This window comes from Drosophila yakuba, chromosome 3R, assembly GCF_016746365.2.
Source record: "Drosophila yakuba strain Tai18E2 chromosome 3R, Prin_Dyak_Tai18E2_2.1, whole genome shotgun sequence".
Taxonomy (NCBI): Eukaryota; Metazoa; Arthropoda; class Insecta; order Diptera; family Drosophilidae; genus Drosophila; species Drosophila yakuba.
Genome location: NC_052530.2, coordinates 26,836,828 through 26,864,693, shown reverse-complemented (window position 1 = coordinate 26,864,693; position 27,866 = coordinate 26,836,828). Strand labels below are relative to the sequence as shown.

Genomic DNA, 27,866 nt, shown 5'->3' with positions numbered 1-27,866 from the left:
AAAATATAAAAAACAAAAAACGGGGCAGCAAAAAGCAGTTGCTTGATGTGCAGCGCATATCCGTTTGTCTTTAGCTTCCTTTTGGTAATGACGACAGAAAGCCGAAAGAAGCAGCTGCCGTTCCAAAAACATGGCCAAGACAACAGCAGCGAAATGGCCTGGTCCTGATCCCCAGATACTCGGATGTATCTGCACTCTGCAGTTTGCAGTCTACACTCTGCACTCTGCAGTCTGCAGTCTTCAGTCTTCAGTCTTCGAAAGACGCAGACAAAGATGCTTCCCAGCAGAATTGAGCTTGGGCTTGTAATTTGCAATCGTTCACATGCTGTTCTTGTCCGATTTTATTTGCTTTGCTTTATTTTAGATGCTCTCTTGTGGTCATAAAGTTTATCTGCCTTCCACGACGAAAGCCAAAAGGAAAACGATTGCCAAAAATATGTATTGAAAAATCGCCTTCTGTTCGCCGGTTTTTTTTTGGCAAGAAACAAGAAATGGTTCACACACCACAGAGCCCTTTTCACCAGTTGTAGATCAATGTCACATTTATGTTCTGATTTCAGATTTATAACTTTATTAAAAACATGCCAGAGGACCTACGTTTATGACCATGTTTGCTGACACTTTGAATTACGCATTTCGCTGTTTGGCCAAAAGGCACATTTAACGATCAAAGTGTGTAACACAAATAAACGAAATGGAAATTAAATCAATCAATTAAATAAAGTGGTTTATTGTCAGGAATAAATTATATCGAGCAACTAAGCTAACTCGCTTTCACTAATTTATGTTAGTTTTATTGAGAAGTAAAGATTTCTAATTTTTGTTGGATCATCTATTCTGATATACGTACTAATATTACCCTAGGTGCTGATGCGAAAATGCTAGGTTATAAGTTGCAACGATCGTTTGTGTGTGTGTCCCATAGTTAACCTTAACCCCTTGTTCCCCCTTGGGTGCTACTGTGGCAGCCGCATGTGGAAAACAAATTGCTTAGAAAACATAAACAAATTACAGCGAATTAATAAAGCCGTTCGACGGTTGTTTAATGGGCCAGAGGGCAAACCGTAGAAGAGGGGATAGCCGTTTATGGTACGGGGCACACATAAACATATATCTCATGATCGGGGTGGTGGCATGTAAACGATAATGTAATGGGGAGGAAAATGCCATGCCATGGAGTTTCCGATTTTTCCTTTCCAGGCACAAGCACTCGTCAGAATGGGTGAGTTAAGACCATTTGGTATGGTTTGTTTCGGCTTGGCCAAAACGGAGAACATATCAAAACATCATTGCCAACGCTTCGCAAATGGGCGTAAGGAAAGTGGGTGGGGCAGCACCTTTGTACCGTTACCGGTTCTCAAAGACGCAAAAGGTGGCAAACTAGTTTCGCCGCTGGATAGTTGGCCTTCGATGGCAATGTTCTGCGCTACCTTCGTCCTGACAATAGAAGTGGAAAATTCAGGCAAAAACAGGAGCAGCAGTGGAAAGGGACCGAGGGGAAGAAGAGGAAGCAGGCGAGTGCGTAAGCCGCAAGGATCAGAAGGATCTGGAAACTGTGGTACAGCTGCGCCGAACAAGGCTTAACCCACTAAGCACTAATCACAGGATAGGGGTTCCTCTGCAAATAAACTTTGACCTCTTGGTTACTTAAGATACAATACTTGTGAAGCCTATGATGGGATATTAATAAACACGAGTATGTTTTAAAGTACTTATAAAAGTAAAGTATATAAAACAGCTGTATTTATGCCCAAATGTTATGTTTTATTTATGTGAAAAATCTAGTGCATCTCTATACTTATCCGGCTCATTTGCTAACACAAAGGGTTAAGAAGCCAGGGGCTGGGGAATCAATTGGCATTCGGCAGATGTTGTCCTGTGGCGCATCCTTTGTAATTAACAAAGGAGTGCGGTGGAGTCGGCGGAGTGAGGAGACCTCGAGGCACGGGTTAAGCCCATTAAAAGTCCCCAACGACTCGAGCCCGTTTGTGTTGTGTACAGTTGCCATTGGGATCGTTCAGTCGCTCTCTTAGTCGCTCCTTCAGTTGGTCAGCCATTCAGTACGTCAGTCAGTCACTCAGTCAGCCAGTCAGTCAGTCATATGGTCAGTCATTTAGCCACTCAGTCAGTTTGCCAACCTGTCTCTGTTTGGCATCACCTGCCATCGCCATCGCCATCGTCTGTTGTCTGTTAATGTGTTTAATGATGCCCTGGCCATCGGCGATCTCAGTTCAGTTTTCATTTATGCTAAATTGCGGCTCCAACTCTTATGCAGTGCTGCCAAAAAGCTGAAAAATTTCCAGTGCTTATTATATAAGTGAGGAAAACACTTTGAAGATATTTTTCAAAAACATAAGATACAAGTCGAATAAGAAGATAGTAAATTTAAAGTCTTTATTTGTTTTTTTTTTTGTAAATGGTATGGATAGATGGTATCAATGTATTTATAGTACTCACTTTTATCAATATATCCTTAACTGTAAGGACCGCCTGAAGAAAGGATCCTAAAAAGGACCCACTTGAGTGGAATGCAATACATTTTAATGTAACTTTTTAATAGCCAAGCGATCAGCGCTGCTCAAGGTGTGACTATGAGACTCTGTGCCACTCCAGATGTGTCCGGACATGCCTCGTGCCTCGGCGATTGTCCTGATGCGATATGCGGGCAGCGCGGGTCTTCTGGCTGCTTCATCGATCTCTAGCCACGCGCCGCAACTTTCCTTGCGACTCTCGGTCGATCGAGGGCTTGCCGCCGATGCACCTGCTCACCTACCAAAACGAAAACCAAAACCAAAACCAACTGGCCCCCGAATGTGGGCCGCCCTAATGGAGTTGTCCCCGGGCCCCAAGGTTCGCAACTTTTACCAGCCCGCTCTGGGCGATCATTAGCTGGCAGAAGGCCTCACTCGATGGACAACATTTTTCGGGCGTTATGTCTTAGTTTAAACGTTATAAGTTAGTGCATCTTCTAGTCAATTCTGAAGGATAGAAAACACTTTTCAAATTTGAAGTTGTGTTAGCTAAGGGTGATGTTGAGGATAAGCAATCATTTAGCTCTCTTAAATATACATGCATCACATCAAATAAAGAAGATCCTCTACGCAGAACCATCGTATACATATCAAAATGTATCTCATAAACTAAAAAAATATATAAATTTCCATATATATAAAATCCATTAAGTGAGGCTTTTGAAATTCTTCAAATCAATGGCTGCATCCTTATTTAGACAATCACTTTCTTGTATGACATAACATCCCTCTGTTCTACGACATTCCAGAACCCTTGTTCGTATTAAGGAAACCTTTGGTCCTTTCTGGGAGAGTATCAAGCGATTCGGCGCAGAGAGAGAACAAAGATCGAGCTTGTCGCTGTCGCCTTGTAGCTGCTGCTGCCTTGTGCTACCCTTTGTTTTTTTGACAGTAAGGGTATGTCGATTCTTGTGAATTTAGGTAACTTTCTAATAAATTTAAAGATTGCTAACAACTTCAATAAACGATCACTTTTAATAATAATAATAATATTTAAATAAACGTAAAATCCTATTATTAAATATTTAAAGTAACGCACCCATAGCCTACAATTTAAGTTTAGGTAACGTAAAAGTCCAGGACTTCAAACGATCTATGCCCCTAAGACGGCAAGTAGTGGGTATCTAAATGTTGCCACCCTTGCGAGCTGCGTTCCTTTTTGCAGCCGCTGCTTCTGCCCGCGCCGGCAGAGAAATTCAGGAGTGAGAGCAGAGAGTCGAGTTTGAGTTCTGAAGTTGAGTTCGTTGAGGCGATGAGCTGAGTCGCCGCTGTGGAGGAAATTCAATTGCGCGCAATCCATCGGCGGCGACGGTTGTGGCTCAAAAACCCTTCCAACTCCTGACTACTATTGACCATAAAAAAAAATTAAAGTAAATAGTGACCAAGTTACTGCGGATCGAGGAAGTTAAAGCCTTGAGCCTCCGGCACGACGATGGTGTGTTAAACATTTCTGTGTGCTCGTGTTTGTTTGTCGGTGAGTTGAGTGCGCGCGCTATTTTTATTTGTTAACTGCAGAACAGAACCGTTAGTCCCCAAGTGCCCTCCAAATAAAAAAAAAAAAGAGATAAAAATATAACCAACTAAAGGAAAAGAAACATCATAAACCGACGAAATATCCCCCAAAGAATCTGTGTAAAAGTGCAAAGAGACAAGGCGGAGAATGCGCCCGAAAAATCCAAGAAGAAAAAAAAAACAGAAAAAACATTTGGCTGGGTGCGGTGATCTTGAACCCGGGCTCAACTCCGCGTAACGGTGCATCGGCAAGTGCAGGAAGAAATGGGTGAAGTTGGAATAGAGGAGGAAGAAGGAGGAAGGAGAAGAAGGATGAGGAGCGCGAAGAGGCCGTTGCATTTCTTTTGATTGCTTGTGTATCATCTTCGGGGATCTCTCTGCGCCCACTCTTTTTGCGGGCATTTTTCGCTCATTTTTGGCGCAGCCTCCCAAAAGGTAATCTTTCCCAGTTCCCAAGAGCAGCGTTATAAAACTGCCGTTAGTTTTTTTATGTTTAACCGTTTTTGGGCGCAGCCGCCAGGAGTGACTCTCTCTCTTTCCCTTGTAGATAATTACGGCAAAAAGGTGAAGAATTTATGCTGACCATCAAAATAGTTCATAGTTATGGAGTTAGGAGTTAAACTAAAGCACTCCGCTAAAAAGGCTTTTTGCGCCCAAATGATTGTGCATATAGGCGGGGAAAATGGCGATTTTCCCTGTCGCCTTTTGATTTATTTACATACATGTGCTTTTGCCTTTGCATTTTGAAAGGGGGAGGCCAGAAGCACAAAGAAATAAGAAGCCATTCTTTGTGCAGAAGTCAAACAAACATTCTGACTCATGCTCTTCGCGCTCTTTTTTGTTGTACTTTTATTTGTCTTTTTTTTTTTTTTAACATGAGCCCCAGCGCGGGAGAAAGAGCAAGTAAAGTTAAAGTAACGGACAAGGAACATTAGCATCGTCATCGCCCCCAGTTCTTCTCCTTATCCCCACAATCATCACGTGTCGCCAACTCTGTTCTTCGCCTACACAGACATAAAATGGGAGGATCTTAATTAATTCTTTTCCCATGCAGTTATAGTTTTTAAGAAAGTAGATTAATAACGTTATCTGTCGTAATAGACTAAACATTGACTACTGTTTTTTAAAAAGAATCGCACGATCGTACGTTGATGTTGTTGCCATTCGTATAAGCTATTTCTCTCAGTGCATGCTTTTTGCTCTGGCCATCAGCCATGTCAGCGCCTTCATTATAATAATTTTTATTGCTTTTGCATAAATCAAAAATCATGGAAAAAGAAACAACTGGCAATCGTAAAATGTGAAGAGAGGCTACAAAACATAAAAGGTGCGTTTTTCGACTGTCTGCACTAATTTCACAAAATGTTGTTCGCGTTGGACCCGCGTTTCCTTTTTTTTTCTTTTTTTTTTTTAATCCTCGCATTTCCGTTACTGTTGCTTTTGTTTTTGTGCCAAATCATTGCGGTCTCTGCATACAAATTCATTAGTGACGGCCCCTATTCTTCGCTCTTCTTGCTCCTTTGGAAGAATTCTCCAACTCCAACTCCACCTTCTCCACCTCCCACACACTCTCGTTTCTGGGAATCGTTCTTGTTCTTGTTGTTGTCGTTGTTGCTGGAGCACCTTTCTTGCAGCGGATTCTGCAGGAACTCACACGGCGCCCTCTCTTCTCACCCCCTCTTCCTTCAAAGCCTTCGTGTTCTTCGCTTTTCTACAGAATTATGCACCAGGCTTTGGGGCAACTTTCTTTTTGTGTGTGTTTTCGGTTCACAGTTGATAGGCAAAACTTCTGGACCTTTTCAACTTAAATGCAGATAATAGAAAATCAAGGAAAATGCTACAGAAAACAAAAAACTTTCTTGCTATGAAATGTATTTTTCTACACACACATTTCTTCCCTATACAATTAATTAAAACATTTTTGTGGGTCATGTAAGCATTTATCGTATTCCATATCAATCGGTCACAATCTGCCTTATGCCGCATTAATTTCCCACAGAGGCAACATAACCTCCATACGCAACATAGCTCCCCATTTCCCAAATAAATAATTTCAACATTTTATTGTATCACTTTCGACTTCTACGAAACCGAAGCACACAAAAATGAAGTTCAAATTTTTACCAGCTGCTTCATTTCAATTTCTTTTTGTTCGATTTCGGCCTGATTACTGTAACCAAAAATGTGACCTCCCCCCCTGCTACACACCCCCTCTCATGGGCCCACACATTGACAATTTGGTCACTAATTTTAGGGCCCTCTACTCTACTCTGTCTGAACGAAATACAGTTGTCGGTAAAATTTTATTGATCTTCGTTTTTTCTGCACAAAAATATAAAATTGTTTCATGGTCGAGGCCCGTTTGCCGTTGTTGCCGACGAAATCGAAATCTCGCCAAGAAGCAAACGGCAATCCGGCAATCGGCAAATCGAATTCAAAACGCGTGTGTGTGGAGGGAGGAAATCCCAGATCCCAGATCCCAGAAGAAGATCCCTGAAGAGGGCCCAGAGAGACGACTCCAGACTTGAGACGCGCCACGGCGATAACAACAACAAAGCAGCAATCAGCAAATACTTGGTTTAGGCGGACCAATACACCGGAAACAATCAAGACTAACATTGACATGGCATGCCACCCTAACTAAAAGCACTTTGAGAGGTTCTAGACTATTGACAATATTTTAGGTTGTTAAAAAAAACTGATTTGAACGTTATGACTGAACGTGATATTTTGCAGTGTAGCCACTGTCCCATCGAAGAGCCACAAAGGGCCGCCCGAAAAATATTTTTATCTTGATATTTCTGTTTTTTTTTTTTTTTGCGCCGCTGTTGTTTGTTGTTGTTGCTGTTCTAAATACGCCAAAAGTTGCTTTCGGGGCATAAATATATGTCTTTAGTGTGGCATGTCTGGTTGCGTTTTTGGAACTTGGTAAATGGGGCAAAGGCAGACCGGCAAACAGACGGACCTGACCAAAAAATGCTGGACCCGGGAATGGGATCCCAAAGTCGGGCAGAATTCATGGAATTAGTTAACGATTAATGATTGGATATTGATTTCGCTTTTGCGGCCTCTGCTCTGAGTGGATCGTCTCTCATTGGCAACTGGGCCCGTTCGTTTCGCTTTTACTACTCATTAATTTCCTTTAACTATCTTCGGGGGGGGACATTAAAAACACACCGCTGAGCAAAATGAAGTTCCTGCCGCAACACATCTTATTCGCTTTGGCTTCTTTCTCTCCATGGGATAAGCCACTTTACATAGTTTATTTGCGTTGTTGCCAACTTTCTTTTTGAGAGATTCTCTTCCTTATAGCGTCGCTAACTGCTTTACGATCTGAGCAGACATAAAACTCGCAGCCAAGGAAGATAACACTCCACTGCCATGGCCAGTGCCATTGCCATTGCCATTGCCACTGCCAGTGCCAGAAGAATGGAGGATGGGGATTCTACGCTGTTCAGGTAGTATTCTTCGTTTCTGGGAAACTTAATTTGTGCTCCTGGCCGCCATATCAAATTGGCGCTATCGAATACCTAACACGGGCCAACATACATACACATATGTAGTATGTATGTATGTATAGGCAATGCCCCATATAACTATGAAGCACAAGCTTAAAATTTTGCTTAGCTCGGTCTCCACACCGCGAAATTCGAGGCTTAAATTCTTCTCGAAGAGATGCCCATGAGATGAGAAGAACCCATACCGCAATCCATACCCTACACATTTGCGTAAAAAACAGCCCGAAAATAAAAGAGAATAGCAATTTTAATTTGTGTGAGAACTTGGCCCCATTCGGTCTTCGGGATTTCGTTCACTTTAAAGATGCTGATGATCAGGGTACGACGGGGGGATTAAGATGGCGCATATTTACCGCCGATCATTAGCTATTAGACCGAAGACTCCTTGGCAACAAGCCCGATTTCTTCAGCGCCCCGATTGTGAGCCACTGAAGACGCGGAGTAATTGAGCCGTTGTAGCTGTAGCCTCGTCCAGGCCCAGTCTTCAGTCTTCAGTCTCTAGTCTCTAGGCTTCAGTCGGCAATCTGCCTGCCATTGCTAACGAGATACGCCAAACTATTTGGCAATTAGCGGATAATAACATTTGGTTACACATTCGCGAAATAATGAGAAACTTTCTGGGGAGATGCCATGAAAAGATTACGCACTACGCGTTGCGTCCTGTAAAAGGTGTATGATTTTATGACACGATTCTGTTATTTTGCTATAGCGTAAAGTGAAGACAGCTTTTTAGAGCTCTTACTTGGTTATCGCAAAAAGTTCAGTTAATCGAATGTATACAAGTTGAATGCGAAATTGCCAATTCACATGCAACTTTTTAATGCCATGTCCGGTTAATTCCCAATTCTCCAAAGACAATTCCCCAGTGGAACTGTATGAAGTGAAACAATTCTTAAAGAAATCATATTCTTGATATGAATGAAACTACAAATTGAGAAATCATAGTTCTTAGAAAAAACCAGAGTCCATAAGCTGCGAAAAACACACTCATCTTAGAGAAGCAGGATATCGCACCAAGCAGCAAAAAGATAAAGATAGTTGGCTGTTAGAATTTGTTGGCAAATCTGCACCTGTCTAGTAGGAAATTAAATGAGATCATTTTTATTTTGCAATCCAGCGTAATGGAATCAAGTCAAAATTCCAGTTGAGTGTGGTTATTTGCCTTAAGACACTGGCTGCTTTTAAAGTTTGATGCCATTAAACAGAGACTACCACTCGAAACCACGTTCTGCCAATGAACAATAATTTCTGGTCATCCTCGTGCGTCTGGCGAAGATTCCTTTAGATTTCCTCAGCCACCACAGATGTGGGCAATCAATTGGAGAACTCGTGGAGCAAACCCCAATAAACGATGCGCTGATGGCCGACCATTTGGACTGATGACTGCACACGTCCAGGGAGAGTGGCCCATATTATGCCATAACGATATCAACGAAATGAATGTGCTTCGACTTACAAGAGAAGCCTCTTACATTGAGGGAAAATTTCATAAATTATTCAGGGTAGTTTCAGGAAATTAATTGGCTCAGGGTTACAAAAAATCAAGTTCGCTGTTCCCAGGCTTGTTTTCTGCTTTATTTTTAAACCGAATCTAACCATTCTTCCATTTGCATTTCTTTTTTAACCAATTCTTTAGTTAGCTTCTACAATTACAATTCTTTTCACTTGAATTTATCATCCTAAGCGTTACTTCCGAATCAAATTCTCTGAGATACTTTTCTCTGCAAGTCAAATGAGACTTTTTCCCAGTGCAAGGATGGAATAGAAAAACAAAAAAAAAGGGGGTTGGATCACCGGAGACATGCCCACTTGTGGCGCAGTCGCTCTTAGTGCGCCAACTCATATTAAACCACCGTTATGCATATCAGCCACACAATTCTACAGAACTGAATTCTACAGCAGAGCAGAGCAGAGAAGAGTAGAAAGCAGGGGACGGGAACAGATCGCCACATATCGAATGAAGATTGGCGTGGCCGTGGCGTAACCCTTTAATTATGCCACATACGAATACCAACAGAGTGAGTCTACAATCCACCGAGATCGTTCTAAGCCGCATTTCGGGATCGGGATCGGGATCGGGCTCACCTCTCCACGTCAACGCCTTTCGAATGGCACTATGGGTTGGTCTTGGTCTTGGCATTGGCTTTGACTTTGACTTTGGTCTGGACTCGAGTATAACTCCTCTGCTACTTTCTAAAAATCTGTCCGGGAATATAAATTGCAGCCACGTTCTCGCTCCTTCGGTGAGTGCGAGTCAAAAATTCTGCAGCACTTTGTGGCCGCATCTTAATTGCATTTCGATTACGCTGCTGTTGCACCAACCAAAAAAAATAGCTTAGCAAATGTAGGAGAATTGGAAGCAAGAGCAAATCAAATCTGTGAGTGTTTGCCGAGGCAACAAATGTTGCTGGCAACATGTTGCACTTGCGAACAGGCCCCCAGCAATTGGTAGAAGTTGGAGCCTGCCAAATAGACAACAGATGAGACAGCCAGGCACGGCCCAGTCCGCATCTCTGGAACGCCTTTTGCGCGATCTGCTGCTGGGCCCCCTCTCCCTCCCCCGTCCAACAGGAGGAACAGGTTCCTCCGACCATGGCCAAGTCTGGCGACCCGAGTGCCTCGGCCGGAGCCTAGAAATTGTAACAGCCAAGAGCGGAGGTTCGCTTCTCAGGCGGCAGACCTTTCTCACTGGTCCTGGGCCCATTTAATACAGTTATTTTTATTCGCGGCCCTCGCTTGATCTACAGTGGAAACTCTATGGGAGGAACTTTTCTTGCTTATAATCAAAAAAAGACATAAATATTTGCCTGTAAAAAAAATAAAACTATTTTCTTTAAGCTGACTTTACGATCAGATTTCTCAACTCATCAGCAGATATAAACTTAATATTTTTTTTTTCCATTTCCTTCACTCAGCTTTTAAACTGTGGTCTGTAAAATAATTAGTTTGTTTTTGATAGCATACAGATGTCTTATTAGCACATTAAACCATTGCACATCCTATATCGAGTCTATAGATACTGAAATGCCTCATAAAATAATTGTAATTGCGAACATTATTTGGCTTTTAGGAGTTTGATCAATTCTAGTTGCATCCACTGTAGCTCTTTCCCTCGAAGAAGCAACAAGTACATCAACAATGGGAAATGCAAACGGTTTTTGGCTGGAACTCATGGCCATCCATGACCATTCCCGTTCACTTATCCCTGGCTGCCATCGAAGGCTTCGATGCTTTCCTAAGTTTGGTTTGGTTTGGTTTGCCAATGCGGCTCCTGCTCTCGAGTCATTAAAAACGATTCTACTCGAACTAGAACAGACCAACGGGCAACGAAAAAAGCTGGCAAGTCTTTCGCAGAGGCGGAGAAATGGCCATCATAAATGTGCAGGAGAAAGGCCCGCTAACCGAACTCTGAATGCCCTTAATGAGCGCAGATGTGCAAAGAGAAATCCCATGGAAAAGACAAATGGGCATTTTAAATAAATGTGAGAAAAGGAAAAGATATACACAAGCAGTGAGTAGCCATGGACAAACAATTACGCCATAGTAGATGAATTCAAATAATAGATATCCAAATGGGATGTGTGTTTGAAAACCTCTGCAATTAATCTACCTTTTCCTACATCAAGGCGAACTGCAAACTGGCTATTATTTTGCGTCTCCTCCCAGCCCCCAACTTACATTTCCATCGCCCAAAACCGAAAGGCCTTCTCTTCAAACTCGCGCGCCTTCGATTCTCGCGGGGATTTCTGATCGCGATATCGAGAGAAGTGTGTGCTATTGCTGACTTGTCAGCTGTTGGCTTGAGCAAATATTATTACTTGATCCCCACCGCCGGAGTCACTCCAGTTTTTCCCCCAATGCCTGCCCCATTCCCTGGCAGCTTTTTCAATGAATTATTAGTTATTTCAAATTTATGTGCCGTGCTGTTTCTGTTCTGCTGCTCATTCTACTGCCTCAGCTCTTTTTTTTTTTTACTTTTTATCGTGCGTCTACTATTTGCGTTTCCGCTTTCCGATCTCCAAGACTCGGACTTGGGGTCTCTGGTGGGCCTTTCCTTTCGTTTGCTGAATGGAGAAGGCGAGGGCAGAAGCGCCCGAAGACTGAAGAAGAGAGTCTTCGTGCCGTTGGGGGCGTATTTGCCTAACAAAAATAAATAAATATGAATTTATTGCAGCGCTTGTTCAGTGCGGAATTTGTTTTTGTGTCGCAGGGTAACAACATTAAAACCTAATGCCGTCTTGGGCCACGAAAAGCGCCGCCAGCAGCGATCAAATAAACAAATACCGAGCAAAGCTCCGCTTCTCTACTCCGCTTCTCCACCCCCCCGCCAGAGATATTATTAGTATTATTATATGGTAGTTTTCATTTGGGGCAGATAAGCAAAATACGCTGAGGCTCCGAAACCGTTGGAGTCGTAAAGAATCTCTGGAAAAGTCCGGAAAAAGGGGGTAGCGCGGGTGTGTTTCGGTAGACTTCTTTTTGCTGCCCTGGCAATTCTTCCGCTCAGCAGATTTGTACATTTTGTTGTTTTTTTTTTGTTTTGTCCGCCTCCGAGTGGTTCTGGTTTCTACGAATTTGTCACGCTTTGGATTTCAAATTTTGTTGATGTTAGCCAACTGTTAATGGACCCCGCAGCATACTTTCACATACATACAAGCTTCCTCTTGCGAAATGATGTGAGGCGTAAGTAAAAGGCATTTAACGCTTGATTTTGTCCAGGGTTTAGTTTTACCTGCTCCCGATCTCCGATCCCCGATCCAATGCTATTCGAAACTCCCACTCCTTCCTCGAGGACCCAAACCAGGACTATTGTTGGGCATTTCACAGACCCGCACAAAGGACACTCAAGTAGGGGCGGAAATTTAATATGAACTGCTGCTTTTGAAATTCGAGATTTTGAGATATTTTGGGCTTTGATCCTGTGCTCCTATTGTTTGCCTACCTGCCTACCTGTTGATGGTATTATTTTGAGTCTTTATCAAGATGTTCTCTGTACTTGCTGAAACTCAATATTCGTGATCTTGTTTTCGTTCGAATATGAATATGAATTTCCCGTAGGACGGGAAGGTGTCAACGTTTTGCATTTTGAATAAACATTGCACTTGTCCCGGCCTATGGGCGGTTTGTAATAAACAACTAAAATGCATTTTATTTATATATATTTATCGTATTACTAAAGCCATGCCTTGAATAGTTACTTATGAAATATTTTCTGTTGTTTCAGATCTCAATTTTGCAATACCAGAACATGTGTGAAATTTTATTTATATATTAGTATATATCCAGGTGAGTTTACTTCCTGTTTGTTCTATGTTCTTATATGTATTTCATCATCTTCAATCCGTGCTCATTATTCCTAGAATTCATAGTTACATTCGATATTTAAAAATGTCCCAAACGCGCGCGCTATTCTGGTACTTTTCAACCCTTTTCCGTTATGAAAATGTCCGACTCGTGGTTGCCACTTTTAATTGTGCTGACAGCGCTGCCACCCGGTTGGCTATCTGCTAGAGATGTGCAATTGATTGGTCTGTGCAACGCGTAAAAAGTGTCGCAATAGTGTAATGCAGTTTAAAATGAATGAAAATAAAAAGTTATAACGGATAAATCCAATAATACCAACCGAACGTAGCAGAAACACGAGTGATGCTAACTGGTTTGACTACATGTTCAAAGTCGGCGGTCACGCGCGAAAGAAATCGCCTCACGCTCGCATCTCTACTACATGGGGTTCGGCGCCTGTGTGAGCGAGAGGGTGGGTGCGCGCGTGTGCGTGTGGCTGTGTGTCTGTGTGAGTGCTTGTCTCTGTGTGAGTGCCGCTCTCTTGCGGCTTGCCTCGTCCATAATTCGTAAAATATAAAAATAAAAAATTTTTTCAGTTTCAGTTTAAAAAATATTCTCACAGCGACTAGTTGTGCGTGCAGGCAAAAAGACAGAGCATCGCGAGCGAAAGAGAGCGGCGAACATCGCACTGGCGGAGCGTCGTGTGTTGCGCAGGCAATCTTAATTAATTTATTTACGTCTATATTGATTTTTTAAAGTAACAGCCACAGCTACAGTTAGCCATAATAGCCAGCTACTAGAAAGCAGAGGCAAACCCAAGCGCAAGGCGGAGCAAAGAGCGCGCGTTTTAATAGGTATAAAAATAAAAATACACACTAAAACCAACCTGAGGCGAATCTAAATTGTATTTCCCGAGGTGAGTAAATCTATAAAAATAAATTAAGATATTTGTTAATTCGATATTGCCAGGCAGCCAAAAATAATGCCCGTTTCTCAATTACTCAGTAATGTCTGCTTACTTTTTATTTTAGTTTTATTATTTCTCATTTTTTTGTTTTTTGTTTTGTTATTTATTTATTCCGTTCGCACAACGTAAATTAGTGGTAGTCTGCAATTGTTTATTTAAAGTTTATAAGGCGACTCTTTATGTTTATCTGTGTGAGGAGAGCGGAGCAGCGCAGCTGGCGCCGCTTAAAATTAATATCAAGCAGTTGCGAGCGCGTTTCTGTACTTTTTTTTTTTTTATTTGGGTAGTTTGATATTTTTACGGTATTCGCTGGCTTTGTTTTTATTACGCTGCTGGCGTCGACGCCGACAGTGCGCGTCGTTCGCTTAGCACCACAGATGAGCGTTAGAGAGAGATGGAGCGTACTGAAGATGCAGTTTTGTTTTATATACACACCTACGCACGCGTATATATACATGTAAACGGCTGCGGCTGTGTAAAATGCCTGTACATGTCGTGAAAGCGGATGCAGATTAGGGATGGCAAGCATCGACTTATCGGTCGTTTATCGTTAAAATCAATTACTAACTAGCCTTGATTTTGTGAGTACTAATACCCGACCGAAGTCCACATTAGTATGTTGCTTAGCTATTATGCTGCTTCAATCTTTATAGACACATCATTGTGTAGACATATTATTGTGTATTGAAATGCCGCAAACTGGCTATGCGTATTCTTAACGGATCATCGATTTATCGAAGTGATTACGATAAAGGACACGATCCACCCAGCAAAAAAAAGATCAGCTGCCTATCGAAAATCCAGTAGTTCTCTTCTCCTTCTTTGCCGGACGGTGTTTTTTAATTGTTTATGCTCCCTTTTGTTGAAAAACCGGTAACTAAGTAAGTGTGTATGTATATCCTCAAAACGCTGCCTTCTTTCTTGTGTTCTTTTCTTTTGCTGGATCGATTAACTACTTTGTGCTGCAGCAAATATTATTTAGAATGAATGGTTAAAAAATAAAGAGTATGATCATTAAAGTTTTTTTGTCGAATATATATTTTTAATTTTTAGTTTTTTAAGTCAGTTGCCTGGAATAATTCGATAGTATAGCATTTTGCAGGATTAAACTAAAAAAAAAAGAGAAAACTGAATAATCAAAAGTTTAACAAATCACAAAAAAATCTATCTAAATGGAAAATAAAAACATATTCTCTGCTCAAAATAATAAATACAGGGCTGGAGGAGGAATGGAGCACATATCGCACTTGTATCCACCGCAGTTGCCAAAGGGGCGTGGCCGCCCTCGAGCCACATACGCCCAAACGGGCGAGTTCGATCTGAGTCTGATCCGGGAATACCGATCGCACTCAGTGCTCTACGACAGGACCAACAAGCGATTCAAGGACAAGCTGTATGTGGCCCAAATATGGGAAGAGATAGCCCACAAACTGGGCTACGATGGTGAGCAAGGGGATTCATTCGGTTTCAGATGGCAGGAAATAATTGTAGATATATTCCCAACTTGATTCTTAGCCACCAGTATAAGGGAACGCATGACCACGTTGAGGAATCGCTATAACATCGAGAAGCGACGCTTCGAGAATGGCCTTTCCACACATTCTTCACAATGGCCTCTATTCGAAAGCCTCCAGTTTCTGGGGGATCACATACGGCCCAGGCGCAGCTTTAAGAACATGAGCATTAAGGAGGATGATGAGGAGACCTACGAGGGTGACGATTGCCAGAGCGACAGCAACGGGCAATTGACCAGCATTAAGGACGAACTGGAGGACGACAGCGAGATCTTTGATTGCGAGCAGGCACTTCCCGTGACCACAGTGCTGGGGTAAGTTCTTAACACCCATTATGGCTTAACACCATTTCCTAATGACAAGACGTAATTTCTTTTTAGGATTCCCCTGAATACCTCTGACGAAGCCAACAAGAGCCAGCGGTCCGCGAATGGTGAAATGCCCAATGGCAAGGGCTACAATCATTTTGCGGAAAGCTATCACCGACGACAACAAAACCACCAGCCGGAATACATCATCAGTAGTCCGATTGTTAATCCCATGAAGAGCAATAAGCGTGGAGCACAGCCTTTGGACGATCATCCGTCGAAGCGTCGAGTCGACGACGGTCTGTCGATATCGGGATTCTATCCAACACCACCTCTAGCCCCCTTGCCAGCAGCGTACGCCAAATTCCGGGGATTCGGCGAGTTCATGTGCCACTCCCTCTGCGATATGCCAGCGCCCACTGCCTTGCGCCTGGTCCAGAAGTTCACCCGCGAACTGGTCCAGTCCTCGCTTCGCAACGAGGAAAGCGGCAGCAAACGAAAGACGGATCAGGTTGATCAGAGCAGCGAGTCGCAGGAGGAGGACGAGTAGATTTAAGTTGCACTTTTAAATTACGGGTAGGGATATTGGCACGCGTGTCTACATCTATGCATATAGCATAATAGCCGCATTAATGACAAATTCGATTACTCCATTTATGATTTAATTATACTCTTTTAAGTCTTCTAGCCTCGCAGTAACCGGGGTGGAAGATACAAGCATTTCATTTATTAACATAATGGAAAAATACACATATTTGCTTTGTTTTAAAGGCAGGGGAACGGGTCGACTAATCCAAAATTGATTAATTTTCAGATTCGGCAAACGCATAATACTCTATCTGTAAGATGCACATCTGTAATGGTATAGAATCCTATAAATCCTACATAAAGGACCATACATATTTTAAACAATAACTCACTTCATGGTTTCATTAAGGCGTCAACTCAAATGCAAAAGCATATAAATTTCTATGGGATGAGACGCAATTATGCCGTTGCCACGGATATGAACGTCCTTAAGTCAGCGAGTCCCTTGCTCATCTCCGAGCTCCAAAGGGTCATATTATGCTTTCATTGTCTTACACAATGGTAATCTGCCCGCTTTAGGGCTCGAGTATAACGCCTATGATGATATACACATATATTTTTCCCTTGGCCAACTTAAAGCAAACAAAAAGGTCCTTAAGTTTTATTACTTTCTGTATGCCAGAACCAACCCAAAAGCTTCTAAAAGCTTCCTCCTTGAAGCTAAAACTCAAGCTAAACTTTGATTACTAACCCAAGGAAATAGTTCCTTAGAGGAACACCTATTCCAGCCAGTTGTACTGGAGGCCATGAAGAATGCAATGGATAGCTGGCCATGCTAATAAGCTATCTACCTATCTACCACCTAAAATTCACGCCTGTCTTTAAGGCCACCCAGAATCACTGGAGGTGTTTCCATTTCGGATGCTGATCGATGTCGTGGGACGTCCAATGCACCACCATTCCCGGTATATGGCCAGAATGTGTGCCGGGATAACTGGAACCTGCAGTCGAATGCCGTCTGAGTAGGCACAACTCCATTTGGCCAAAACTGGGTGGGGCCTTTAGGCCAGTTCTATGTGCGTTGCCCCCTTGTTTACTCCTTTTTTCCTTAATAATGCGTCTATATTTCTTAATTAAATTACAGCTCCTCGCATTTGGGAGTGAGTGTGTGTGTGTGTAATTACAGTGTTTATGTGGCACTCGGACATTCTTGGCTCCTCACTTTCCAGCTGGAGCTGGAGCTGACTTGGCTTATTGATATGGCCAAGGCCCACGGAGCGCGAAAGGTGAGTGCTGTGTGGAGTAGGGAGTGGAGTGGAGTGCATCCGAGATGAGAGTGCAGTGGTACATTAAAACGTCACCTGATGTAGGCCGTGCCCAGTGCTTATTTGTTGCCTTTTCGAAATACAAATTGCACTAGTCCCGGCCTGCAGTGAGTGTCGCAGTCAGCGATCTGCACAGTGCGAAATAATTAGTGCGAAGAATTAAAAGGTATAGGTTCATAATTGTACTATAATTAGTAGTGGTTATTACTTTGATGTTTATTACTTTTGATTATATTAGTCTTTCTGATCTTCCAACAAATTTTCAAAGTGATCTACATATTTCAAAGTAGCCAAAATGAGGCCCATTTTTTGCGGTGCTGCGTAGCAGCTTGCCATTAAGCCTAACTTGAACTTAATGCTAACCACCATGGCCATAATGTGGTGCGGTGGTGCGATTGTGCGGCGTTTTGCGTGCTGCTGTTCGTCAAAGTCAGGACCGTCATGCCGTCATGCCGTCTTCTCATCTCGCCATCTCGAATGTCTGGCCCTGTAATTATATAATTTAATCAAATTACTTGCATATGTTGCCAAAATAAAAAAAAAGAAGCAGCAGAAGGAGGAAATGCCAAAAAACAACTAAGACCCGAAAAAAAGACGCACTCGAGCGGGCCGAAAGGCTTGAGAAATGGCCAAATGCGGGCCAACATAAGTGGCAACCGAAATGAGAATAAAAATAAAAATAAAAATAAATGCCTGCGACAGCAGCTCCTGGCGGCTCCAAAATGGTTTATAGCCGCATTTTTGACAGTGAAATGTGCCTGCGTGCGTTTTTTTGCAGCTGGGAAAAAGTGGAGAAAAGGGAGGGAGGGGGGTGAAAGAGAGATATTTGCGTACTTTAGCATTTTAGCATTCATCATCATTATTCTTCCGTTGCGGTTGCATTTTAAATTTTTAGGCGCACCTCTTAACGTGTCGGTCGACTTGACAGTTGCAAATTGCAAGCACAGCTGCAGGCGGTCAAAAGCTAACTGCTACGCACGCAACAGTCGTTACGAAGAAGCTTTCGTTACCTTACCACCTATTGGGTTCAAAGTTAATAACCCAGTAATTGCGCCTAAGTAGCGTTACTGAGTTGAATAAATAGTTATTAAGTTAATTAAATATACTGACATTCTAAAATGGAATTAAGAATGACAGTAAGCGTTAAGTACAAGCGTAATAATCGTTAGGAAGGAGCTTTCATTACCATCTATTAGGTTCAAAGTTAATAGCCTAGTAATCTCGTCTGACTAAGGTTACTAAATTAAATAAAAAGAAGCTTATTAAATGGTATTTAAATTATTAAGATATAATTAAGTAAACTAGCAAATAAATTAAAATGAATATAATAGAGGGCGTATGGATAATGCTGAATGATATAATGTGTAGTTTACTAGGAGTATTATTATGAGAAAACAAAAATGTTCCCAAGACTAAACTGCACATACATACATATGTATAAATGTAAAAACAAAGGTGAAGAGATGAAAGGTCAAATTCTCAGGTAATCATAAAAGCAAAATTTTAAACAAATTGTATAGTCCGAAATTGTTCAACTAAAAGTACAATGTCAAGCAGATTGCTACGTTTAAAATTAATAAACATATGCTTACACATTTATACAATACTACCATGACTGGGAGTCTTTTTCCATATGGTCGGATTATAAATAGAACAACGCATATAGTTTCTGAACCTTGCTCTTCACTGATTGCCTGCTGAAAATGTTAAGGCGTCATTATCATTTTCGTGAACCTATTGTACTTATTATTAAATTAATATTTATTTTTCAAAACATATAAATTTCAGAGATAGTTAAAAAAAATAGTGCATTTCCTAATAAGAATAACTTACCACGCACAGAAAAAGAAAATTTCGAAGAGAAACTCATTTTTCGATTGATGTATATGTATTTGTATATTTAAATTTAATTGGAGTTTTAATTATTGTTTAAATTAACTAAGCTTAAACACTTAAATAAACGCGCGAGCGTAATGTAATGTAATGTAATGCATTCATCGGCAAAGAACTTTTAACCTCGTATAATCGCATTTTTCGTATTTCGAATTAAAATCACTCAAAAACTGTGCTTCTCACTTTTGATTAACCCAATCCAATTCAATCCCAATTCGATCCGAACCAATCTCGCTAGCTCGCCCTTACGTGATATATTATAGAGTAATATAATAAACAACGAGAGAGAGAGAGACACACAGGACACGACATCTATAGCTAGTAATTGTAATAAAATAGACGGGAGGCCAACGGAGACATAGAGATCAATAACCACCAGCATGTCGTACCACCGTCACAACTCGTAGGTGATGTTGTTCATGTGGTCGCGCGTCTTGCGCGCCTTAAAGGGGGCCGCAAAGTGCTCGTAGGCATTCTCCGCATTGTACGACGAACAGCGTCTTAGTCGGTGATGTTGCAGCGAGCTGCTGTACGGAGCATTACCATGTCCGGCTCCACCGGCCCCAAAGCATCGCATGGCGGCGCAAAGAAGACTGCACCAGCGCCACGACGAGGTGAAGGCGTAAAAGTGACGGCTAGCACCGCTACCACCATTGCCACCTTTGGATAGCAAATGCTGGCGACTGTGGTGCAAATAGGGATTGTAATTCGAGCGGAAACTGCTGCTATCGCTGCTGTGGCCGCTGTCGTCGCTGCTGCTATCACTCCGCCGCAATCCCAGCCGAAACAGATTCCCATTGTTGTGCGCCGCATTGGCGAAATCCTCAAAGTCCAAATGCGACTCGTACTCGAAGTCGCGATCTATGGAAACGGCGGGTGTGATGATCATAAATTGACTATACTTTTGGCTGCGATTCGCCTGCTGCTGCTGTTGCTGTTGATGATTCTGTTGCTGTCGATGGTTACGCTGCTGGTTGGCCAGCGAGTTGAGCAGCGTCTGGTTGGTGTCCACCGAGGAGTAGCTATTGCTGTTCGACACCGGCGACATGTCATTGTTGTTATTATTCACATTTCCGCTGCTCGTATTGTTGTTGTTATTGCTGTGCGCAAAAACGCCAGCGGGCGAAGGTTGGGTGGTGGTGACAGCAGCTGTGGATGCAACAACCGGGCGGTGGTGCTGGGGCTGATAGGGCTGATACTGCAACTGCAGCGATGGTTTGGCATGTTTGGGCCGCCTCTTGGCAACTGGAGCTGAGGTCTGCTGTTGTGGCGGTGGCAACGGCAGTGGTGGCTTCTGCTGCTGTTGTTGTGGTTGCGGCTGCTGCTGCTGCGGCGGCTGTTGTTGTTGCGGCTGCGGCTGGTGCAGCGCTGGCGACGTGGTTGTGGGCGTGGACCCGACAGAGGGCATCCATCATCTCGTATCCTCCGTTCCACTACTGCTGTCATCGGGCTTCACGATTTGGTAGGTTATCAAGTACTCCGGATAAGACTGCAAAACCATAATATACTTGTAGCATTACTGAATACTCAGTGATTGTGGGTAATTACCTGTTCGCCCCGATAGACAACGTATTCAGCGAAATGCAGACCTCCTGCCGAGGGTCTTCCCACCACCGAATGGTGGCCCGGCGGCGCATGGGCCATCTTCATGGCGCTGTACTGCAAGAAGGATTTGCCTAGCGCCACGCGGCACAGTAGCAATTGTCTGCAAATGTTAAAAGAAGAAAGGGTTGTGTAACTCGGAAGTACTTTGCAAAATGATTACAAAATCTGTACCTAGGACACACGTAGCAGGATTTATCCTTGTGCGAGGGGCAACCAATGCCGCCGCCAATTCCGTACACATACTGGTTGCTTTTTGAGCTGTGCTCGGCGAAGTAAATGCCAGCCCCAAACATGCCGCCAATGTAGGCGTGGCGCTCATCGAATCCACGCTGCACGATTGCGTTGATGAAGGGACTACCGTGGAAGAGCATACGCTCGTTGGACTGCAGGAAGTTCTCCTCGGCGATCTCCTGCCGCCGATGAGCATACCGCTCCCACAGCTTTCGATTTTGTACCTTTTGCACCTGTTTCCAAAACAAACAAATATTTTAGACAGAAATTCATTTATCCACAATGATAAAGACTTACCCGTATGATGTTATATCGCGTGAAGTAACCTCCAGCCTGTCCATTATCGCGATGTTCACGTATTGTGGCCTGCATCTCCTCCTCGACGGCCACAAACTCCTTATCGTCCGGCAGCAGGTCCACCAACAAAGTGCATAGATTCACATTGTTACCAATGCCTTGGGGAGAAATGAAAATATTCTTAATGCAACTCACTTATAAATGTTTTCAAATATTCACCTGTGGTGGATCTCAGCTGGGAGATTCCCTTGAGTATCTTGTGGCGGAAGCCGTAGGCGGAGACGCCCACCTGCTTGAGATCGTCGTGGCCCATCTCGGCTAGAATGTCCAAGGTGATTTGTTCGCGCTCGAACAGTTCGATTAGATGATGCAGCTGCTGGCTGCCCAGGAATCCGGATACATTTGTTATGGTATCCGCATCCGGCAGCAGATCATCCGACGAGGAGCCCTCAGCCCCATTGGCCTCTGCTCCTTGGGCGGGACTGATGCGCGTGCTACTAGAGATTGGAAGTGGTACAGGAACACTCAGTATCATGGAGGCACCGGTGGGCAGCAACACCGTCTCTGTGGTGGGCGATAGGATTGCGGATGAGGACGACGAAGACGTGCCCGGTGCCGCAGCAGCAGCTGCATCGGGTGCCGGGGAACTGCTTGTCAGCGATTGCGTGGAAGCACTCAACGCCTGCTGACTCAACGAGGTGGCCATCGCGTCCTGGAGCAAGCACTTAACATCATCTGCCGTGGCCAACTCGATGGGCGTCTGACCCTCCTGGTTTTTCATGTAGGCATCGGCTCCGTGGGCCAACAGAAGCGAGCACAATTGAGTGCGTCCCTTCTGTGCAGCCTCGTGGAGCGGTGTGAATCCCCATTTATCTGTGGCATTGACAACCGTCTTGTGCTTGATAAGTAGGGCCGCAATATCCAAATGCCCATAGCTGCTGGCATTGTGCAGGGGTATCAGTCCCCCCTTGTCCTGTGCATTAACATCCGCTCCGTTCTCCAGCAGGTACTCGGCACACTCAAAGTTGTTGTAACCAGCGGCCAGGTGAAGTGGTGTGGAATTCCTGCCCTGCGCATCCCGGCAATTGATTGATTCCGGCGTAACCAATCGCTGTACCCGCGCCAGGTTCCCTTTCTTAGCTGCATCCAGCAGAGCAGATGGTCCTCGCAAGAGCTCTGCAACATCGTGATCGGATTCCTTAACCAAATCAGCTGGCGTTGCGCCATCCCGATTCTTCTTCATTGGATCAGCACCATGCTTCAAAAGCAGCTTGCAAATATCATACTTTCCCTTGGCGGCGGCTTCGTGAAGCGGAGTAAACTTCCACAAATCCGACACATTTACATTGGCGCCGTGCTTCACAAGCAGTTCGGTTACTTCATAGTGCCCATAAGAGCAGGCATTGTGCAGGGGCACCAGTCCGCCCTTGTCAGCCGCATAAACCTCGGCGCCGTGCTCCAAAAGAAACTGTACCACTGGCACTCTATTGAACCCAGCAGCAAAGTGCAAGGGTGTGGAATGTCGTCCGTCCAAGTCCCGGCAGTTGACCGAGATCGGATTGTTGAGCACTATTCGGCGCACAGTGTCCAGATCTCCCGCCTTGGCCGCCTCCAGTAAATGTGTCTCACTGTCCGGCGGATTCTTGAGCAGCTTCAGCACGCTGTCCGAGGCCAATTGAGCGGCCGTAAGTCCCTCAAGCGAAACGATATTCGTATCTGCGGCGTACGAGAGCAGCAGCCGCACCGCTTGCTCATCGCGTGCACACCGATGCAGAGGCGTTTGTCCCAGACTGTCCAATGCATTTACCTTGGCGCCCTGCTTCAGCAGCACCTCCATGGCATCGTAGTGTAGCAGCTCGGCAGCCAAGTGCAGAGGCGTGAGGAAAGCCTTGTTTTTCTCGTTCAGCAGTGATCCCTTTCGGGTCAGCAGCTCCATCAACTGCTTGCGCTTGCCATCCGGACAGACGACGGCCAGGTGGAGCGGTGTGTCTCCTGTATATGGATGCACAAAGTTCACAATCTCTGCGCACACCAGCTTCTTGGCACGGGACACATCACACTTTCGACAGGCGTCCAGCAGGCAGTGGCCCTTGTATTCAACTGCAAAGTAAAATGAATAATGTTAGATTAGGAAAGATCTTTTTAAAGCGCTGGTGTCCATTCCAATGACTACTCACAGGCAATCCGCTCTCTCAGCTCCCTGGTGGGCGCCGCATCGATGGCCGACTTGCTGTGGCAGTTCAGAAGAGTGGGATCCGCTCCGCGACTGAGCAGCAGGCTGCACACCTCGACGCGACTCTTGGAGGCGGCCTCGTGCAGCGGCGTAAAGGCCCATAGATCGTTGGCGTTGACATTGGCGCCCGCCTGGATGAGCAGCTTGGTCACATCGAAGTGTCCGTAGGAGCAGGCATTGTGCAGGGGCACCAATCCACCCTTGTCCTTTGCATGGACATCCGCTCCGTTGGCCAGCAGGATCTCCACGATGCCAATGCGATTGTAGCCGGCTGCGAGATGAAGCGGCGTCGAGCGTCGTCCATCGCTGGCATGACAGTTGACATTGAGTGGCGTGAGCAGGGCCAGCAGGCGATCCTCGGCCCCCGAACGAGCAGCTTCGAGCAGCTCATCCTTGCGATACTCGCCGGTCAGTACGGGACGCGTCGCCTCGTCCGCCAGCTCCAGTGGTGTCTTCTGCTCCGAGTTCCGGATCGTGTGATTGGCGCCATGCTGCAACAGGGCCAGGCACACATCCACCTTGCCCTTACTGGCCGCCTCGTGCAGTGGCGTGTAGTTCCAGTTGTCGGTGGTGTTCGGACTGGCGCCCGCCTTCAGCAACAATCGAACCACCTCGGCGTGGCCAAAGGAGCAACAGTTGTGCAGCGGATGCAGCCCACCCTCGTCGCACGCCTGGATGGAGGCGCCGCTGTTCAGCAGGAATTCAACCACTTCCCGGCGTCCATAACCTGGTAAAAATACAAGTATAACCAAGAAAAGGTTATTAGATGAATGTCACTTGGGTTGGCATGTTTTCGGTCGATTGGAAAGCCCTACAAATGAACGGGAAGGTCTAGCCTTCGGGTATTTCAACCTTGTCCATGGCATACGATAAGTGAAAAGGGCGTGAAAGATGTGGTTTCCGCATTGGAAGAACTGTTACCCAAGAAAATCTCAAATACCTATCAATCGGCTTATGTTCAAGTATCAGTTGTAAGTAAACAGCACAATCAAATTATAAATAAACCATAAATCGCATTATAATCAATGTAAGCGAATGACAACTGTAATTATTTATGTGATCTATCCGAAGCGCCCGACTTATAAACATACTTTTGGCAACTCTTGCATTGTCTATGCCAGAAATGTGAGTCATCTTAATTGGGCACCGGAATTAGTCACGCTGGAGATGGGAGATGATCAACATAAATGTTTATGGTCGTACTTATAGCTACGTTTTTAATGAACTGCAAGGGAGAACCGGATCGAATTACAAATCTGGGCAAACAAAAGCTTGAGCCACCCACCACACCAAAGAGTGGTTTGCGAAACGTTTGTGCCGTTCACTTTTCTGTGGGCAAACAATTACGAAAGTTTTGCATTAAAAATTAATAGAATGGAAAACTTAATTCCAACTGTTGCACTTGGTGCCGCCAAGCGTCAATTGTGATCCTTGGGACAGTGAACAATATATGAATAAAACCTGAGATATATATATGCATATATGCAATACCAAGTTGATTTGCAACTACTGGCCCGAAGGTTAATTTGCTTAACTTTTTGGTCAGCGATAAAAGTACGTTTTAAGTATCTCGCATATGGCCAAGATATGCTGGGGAAGGTCTCTTCGGGTTTATCGACTATATACATATATATAGAAATAACAACCGCCATGATAACGGGCCAATGTCAGTAAATCTGATAGTCGCCAAAGAAGCAAAGAGGCGAAGTCAAGCGATTGCGTTTTACTATGTGTCACGATTGCGAGGAAAGGAAGGAAGAAACGTGAGCTTCGATTTGGTTTCCATCGCAACAGGTATTGTAAAAATTCGAGTGCCCAAAAAAATGTCATACACTCGACGAGGTGAAAAGCAAAACCACAATAAAATATAACTTAAACGGCACCCGGACAATAACACAGACCCCTCGAAGATCTCACTTTTGGTGCACAGAACGTGACAAAAAGACAAAAAGACAGACAGACAGACGAAAATAATAATAATGGAAAACCAGTTTATAGAAAGAAAGACCCAGCGAGTGAATCATAGACAGTCAGATAATAAAAAGTGCTCAAGTTAAAAAGAAGTCACAAATGGCCAAAAGGCGAAATTGATATGCAAGGGGCGTCGAGTGAAACGGTTAGAAAAGCTTGATGGTATTTTTTTGTTATTTTTTGGGCTGTGTTGGAGGGGCAAGGGGAAAGGGAGAGGGGAAGACGTTTCTTACCACTTTTGATTTGATGCTGCCGAGTGACTAAATAAATCGCAATGCATAAAATGCTAACTAGGCCAAAGTCACAACAAAAGACGCGAAAATATTGAGCCAAAGACGTCAGCAGGATGGCGCATACAACGCAGCAGCCACAACAAGTCGCCCCACCACCCACTGCCCCGCCCACCGCCGACACCGCCCACAAACCACTATCACTGTCAACCCCCCTCGAAAACAGACACTTACAATAGCAGTCGAGATAATAGTTAAAAGGCTGGCAGGACTTTGTAAGATTAATCACTAGTAAAAAATAGTTTTGTTTACCTAATATAATATTTAAAGGCCAAACATTTATGTGAAACCAGTGAAACAGGTTAGCCATATAATCAGACCATATGCTGCAAACCTTTATCATGGCGATTCTACGGGTGAATAAACACAGCTAATCAGAAACATTGTTTACCATTGGCTATACTCGTATGTTAAACATTCGAATTCCAGTGCTGAGACAGTGAAAGCTCTCATTGAAATGGCTAATTACGTTGGCTCTGAGTGCTATTATCTCGACCGCAGCTGTATGAATGCTTTTTTGAAAATAGAAAATGCTTAAATGCAGCACGCACACACATGCAGTGTTGAAGGAGGGGTAGCTCCCCTTCCTCTTCGTGGTGAGGGGCTCTTCCGGAAACAAGCCGAACATATAGAACACATAGAACGCAGAATAGGCAGAGGTGGAAGCCAAAAGCAGAAGCCGAAGCAGAAGCAGAAGCAGCAGCGACATGGAAACTAGGTCAACTCTCGACGCCATTGGAGCAGGCGAGTGTCCGACCGAGAGCGACGACAATGACGCCCGTCACACCCAGGCGCAACTAGCTCAAGGCCAAATCCGCACTGCAGCGGGGCGGTTTGGGCGAGTCCTTCAACCTTTCAGAGTAGGGGATGGGGAATGAGGGTGACTGTGGGTATCGAGGGGATACCCAGCCGTTTATAGCCTGTCCTTGGAAGGGATTTTTGTGGGGGGACAATAGAGAATAGAGAATGGATGGCATCACATCACATACCATCCCATCACATCACAACTTACCCGCTGCGAAATGCAATGGCGTGGACTTGCGTCCCGCCGTATCCCTGGCGTTCACGGTCTGCGGCGTTATTAGCTTCTTCACCTTGGCGATCTCGCCCGTTTTGCAGGCCTCGAAGAGCTCCCGCAGCGGATCGTTGGCCATGACCGCATCGAGATTAACACTCAAAATGGCCCGACTTCGGCTGCTGTTGGCCATTGTTGTGCTTGTTTGCTACGCTTTGGCACACACACACACACACACACACGCCCCAAAATAAACCAAAAAAATAAACGAAAAAACAAGCGCAATATTCAGTGGGCTTTCGGGTTTTCCACTACCCAGTAGTCCAGTTGCTCCTCCAGCAGTTGCTCTGCCCGTCCTACACAAGCCTCGCTGTTGGCCGTCGCTGACTTGGCCGCATCCTGTGTCCCAGGTGTCCTGTGCCGCAGGAGCAACAATTTGCCACTGGCTGCCACGCGACCAGCCCTCGTTTTTGCTTAATATTTAATGCACAATTGCAGACCCAAAATCAATAGGATTTCTGTGGTTAGACACTGCACGCTTGCAAGGATCGCGGTTGGCTTCGATTCGTTTACACTCGGACGCGGACCAACTCTGGGACTAGCTCCCTGGTACTTGGCCTCCAAAGCTTTGGGCACGGGCGATTATTTCCGGATTAATTCACTGCTCCGCGAAATATTGCATTGTTTTGTGACCGAATAAGAGTGACCGTTCGCGGGGTGGTCGCATATTCCAGATTGAGTAGAGCGGTGTGACCAGTCGACGGGGCAGGCCATTCTAGAAAAATACTAAAGTCGACAAATTAAGCGAGCTTTTCTATTAACTATATTTTTAAAATTAATAAACC

The 27,866-nt window shown here is 44.4% G+C and overlaps 2 protein-coding genes and 2 long non-coding RNA genes across 5 annotated transcripts; 1 reads left to right on the top strand and 3 right to left on the bottom strand.

Annotated features, from left to right (window-relative positions):
• Nucleotides 1-548: 548 nt before the first annotated feature.
• LOC120321909 lies at nucleotides 549-3,748 on the bottom strand. Its single transcript, XR_005561641.1, has 2 exons — nucleotides 2,458-3,748; nucleotides 549-2,288 (listed from the first exon to the last, which is right to left on the bottom strand). It is a non-coding gene; the product is annotated as an uncharacterized LOC120321909 (long non-coding RNA).
• A 98-nt stretch (nucleotides 3,749-3,846) lies between these two features.
• LOC6538489 lies at nucleotides 3,847-16,548 on the top strand. Its single transcript, XM_015193398.3, has 6 exons — nucleotides 3,847-4,005; nucleotides 12,786-12,847; nucleotides 13,441-13,760; nucleotides 15,028-15,254; nucleotides 15,327-15,639; nucleotides 15,706-16,548. Exons 4-6 carry the CDS (start codon nucleotides 15,041-15,043, stop codon nucleotides 16,181-16,183), a joined length of 1,005 nt encoding a protein of 334 aa, XP_015048884.1. The 5' UTR covers nucleotides 3,847-4,005; nucleotides 12,786-12,847; nucleotides 13,441-13,760; nucleotides 15,028-15,040; the 3' UTR covers nucleotides 16,184-16,548.
• Nucleotides 16,283-17,006, bottom strand: LOC120321907. Of its 2 annotated transcripts, none has more exons than XR_005561639.2 (2): nucleotides 16,554-17,006; nucleotides 16,283-16,505 (listed from the first exon to the last, which is right to left on the bottom strand). It is a non-coding gene; the product is annotated as an uncharacterized LOC120321907 (long non-coding RNA). The 2 variants fall into 2 exon arrangements; XR_005561638.2 differs by having other exon boundaries at nucleotides 16,283-16,487.
• A 660-nt stretch (nucleotides 17,007-17,666) lies between these two features.
• LOC6538486 (poly [ADP-ribose] polymerase tankyrase) lies at nucleotides 17,667-27,746 on the bottom strand. The gene is given in 8 exon segments (XM_002098974.4): nucleotides 17,667-17,973; nucleotides 19,320-20,868; nucleotides 20,928-21,084; nucleotides 21,156-21,448; nucleotides 21,513-21,670; nucleotides 21,732-23,612; nucleotides 23,690-24,472; nucleotides 27,019-27,746. Coding segments are annotated over 7 exon segments (4,563 nt in total). The 5' UTR covers nucleotides 27,215-27,746; the 3' UTR covers nucleotides 17,667-17,973; nucleotides 19,320-19,773.
• Nucleotides 27,747-27,866: the final 120 nt, after the last annotated feature.

Bases quoted from the DNA above. Each gene is read 5' to 3' on its own strand.
- LOC6538489 (XM_015193398.3), top strand. From the start codon at position 15,041: ATGGAGCACATATCGCACTTGTATCCACCGCAGTTGCCAAAGGGGCGT. The intron at 15,255-15,326 runs GTGAGCAAGGGG...CTTGATTCTTAG, and splicing joins CCACAAACTGGGCTACGATG to CCACCAGTATAAGGGAACGC. The intron at 15,640-15,705 runs GTAAGTTCTTAA...ATTTCTTTTTAG, and splicing joins CCCGTGACCACAGTGCTGGG to GATTCCCCTGAATACCTCTG.